The sequence below is a fragment of the Penaeus monodon genome, chromosome 16 (assembly GCF_015228065.2).
Source record: "Penaeus monodon isolate SGIC_2016 chromosome 16, NSTDA_Pmon_1, whole genome shotgun sequence".
Lineage (NCBI taxonomy): Eukaryota > Metazoa > Arthropoda > Malacostraca > Decapoda > Penaeidae > Penaeus > Penaeus monodon.
This window is the reverse complement of record NC_051401.1, coordinates 7,611,639-7,614,138: the sequence shown is the minus strand read 5'-3', so window position 1 is coordinate 7,614,138 and position 2,500 is coordinate 7,611,639. Positions and strand designations below refer to the sequence as shown.

At 38.4% G+C, this 2,500-nt stretch overlaps 1 protein-coding gene across 1 annotated transcript in view; it reads left to right on the top strand.

Annotated features, from left to right (window-relative positions):
• LOC119582478 overlaps positions 1 to 2,139 on the top strand; it is an 11,708-nt gene extending 9,569 nt beyond the window's left edge. Inside the window, exons 4-5 of the mRNA XM_037930757.1 lie at positions 1,572 to 1,643; positions 1,994 to 2,139. Of these exons, the coding sequence (XP_037786685.1) occupies positions 1,572 to 1,643; positions 1,994 to 2,095 (174 nt within the window). The 3' untranslated portion in view covers positions 2,096 to 2,139. The remainder of the gene's footprint in view (positions 1 to 1,571; positions 1,644 to 1,993) is intronic.
• Positions 2,140 to 2,500: the final 361 nt, after the last annotated feature.

Here is a 2,500-nt window from a genome sequence, read left to right as displayed (position 1 = left end):
TCGATCCTGCGCCTTTCTTTCCACTTGTACCATCGACAACCCGCAAATATCTTTGATGTTGTCGCTCAGTCTTGTCTTCGGTTTGCCTCTTCCTCTGTATCCTATCACCATCCCTGTCAGCAAGTTTTCCTCAATACTTTTACTTCTCATCACATGACCAATAAACTTTAATTTCCTTTTGTTCAAGATGTCCAACAGTCGGTCTTTACAATTTATTTTTCTCAGCACTTCATCATTCGTTTTCTTCTCTGTCCAGTTAATACGCAGTACTCCGTCTGTAACACCACATTTCAAAACTATTGATCTTTTTCTTGTCTATCTTCTTCAGCACCCAACACTCAGAGCCATATGATGCAATTGGTAAAACTAATGAGTTCAATAACCTCAGCTTTGTCCGTAAGGTAAATGCTTCGGTCTTTCCAGATGTTATTGAGAGCAACTGTGGCGTTTTTGGCAATGGTAATTCTTCTTTTTATCTCCGGTGAATCATCATATGTATTAGTTAAAACAGCTCCAAGATAAGTGAACTTTTTCACATTTTCCGCAACTATCATTGTTGTTCATCATTGTTCATTGCCGGTTATCTTTGAATCTTCATGATCTTAGTTTTCTTGGCATTAAGAAACAAGCCAGCCTTTTTGCTTGCTTCTCTAACTTTATCTAGTAGCTGTTGTAGTTCAGTGATACTGCTGGCAATCAAAACTATATCATCGGCGTACCTTAGATTTGATATTTTGTATCCTCCAACATCTACAGTCGACCTGAGTATAAGTAAGCTTATTTGGTGGCGTAGGTTGATCACACGAGGTCGCTTGACTTTGCGAGTCTAGTGGACGCCAAAAAAAAGAAAAAAAGAAGGAAAAAGAGGAAGAAAATAAAAATTCCATATATTCTGATAATAAAGTGCAAAAAGGGCTTATTTCTCCACTCCTGGGATAGCACAGAACAGTTTTCGGGAAGCCTTAATTGGCACCTTCAAAGTCACTGATTTTGTTTTTCCTGATAAAAGTTTGAATTATTTCAAGAATTCAAGCTTTGAAAAGCACCGGTTGAGAGAGAGAGAGAGAGAGAGAGAGAGAGAAGAGAGAGAGAGAGAGAGAGAGAGAGAGAGAGAGAGAGAGAGAGAGAGAGAGAGAGAAGGAATAGAGAGAGAGAAAGAGATAGAGAGAGAAAGAGATAGAAAGAGAGAGAGAGAGAGAGAGAGAGAGAGAGAGAGAGAGAGAGAGAGAGAGAGAGAGAGAGAGAGAGAGAGAAGAGGAGAGAGAGAGAGAGAGAGAGAGAGAGAGAGAGAGAGAGTGCGAAAAGGTCAGGTGCACATCATTACTTTACTTTATCTGTATTTTGATTAGTCAGAATTTTCACACACACACACACACACACACACACACACACATACACACACACACATACATATACATACCACACTCACCCCCCCCCCCCAACACACACACACAACCACACAAACGCACACAAACTCACACACATACACGCCCACAACCACAACTAACCCACCCACACACATATAATATATATTTTTGTACATATTAATAATCACTTCCTCTTCATTTCAGGTCAAGCAACAGGTGAAGCAAGTGCAAACCCAGATTGACCCTATCGCCGGAGTCAGCGATAAGGATGTTGAGGTCAGGATATTTTGTAAATAAGAAAAAAAAAAAAAAAAATCGTATTGTGAAAAAACAAAAACAAAACAAAATTGCATATTTTTGTTTATTTAGTGAAATTAACAGATATTCTACTTTTTTACTCTTTAGTAAAAAAAAATCTTATAGTGAAAAAAACAAAATTATCCTATTTTTGCTTTCGCTTATCTGTTTATTTAGTAAAATTAACAGGCATTCTACTTTTCTACTTTTTTTTGTATTCCATTTGATAAGATTATCATATCCATCTCTGATGAGACGATAATAATGCAAATCATTTACTTCCTTGACATAAAACAATTAAAACTTCGCTTAACATTCGCATCCCTTAGGCACTGTCGAAAGAACTAGCCGAACTTCAGAGTAAGTTTGATGAAGTTAACGCCGAAATAGCCAGCTTGGGAAGTTCCACGACTGCTGGCACTACATTGTAAATTTAACTCCTCTCGAAGTTTGCGAAAGGAAGGAAGGGAAGGAAGGAAGGAAGGAAGGAAGGAAGGAAGGAAGGAAGGAAGGAAGGAAGGAAGGAAGGAAGGAAGGAAGGAAGGAAGGAAGGAAGAGAGGAAGGGAAGAAAATGGGAAGGAAGGAAGAGAGGAAGGGAAGAAAATGGGAAGGAAGGAAAGAATGGATGACGGAAAGAAAGGAAGGAAAAAAAGAAGAAGGAAGGAGGGGAAGAAAATGGGAAAGAAATGAAAGGAAGAAGGAATGAATGAAGGAAAGAAGAATAAAGGAAGGAGGAGGAAAGGAAGGGAAAAAAGAATGAATGCATGAAAGAATGAACGTAAGAAAAGGATGGAAAGAAAAGAAAAGAAAAGAAAAAAAAGAGCATTAGCAATCG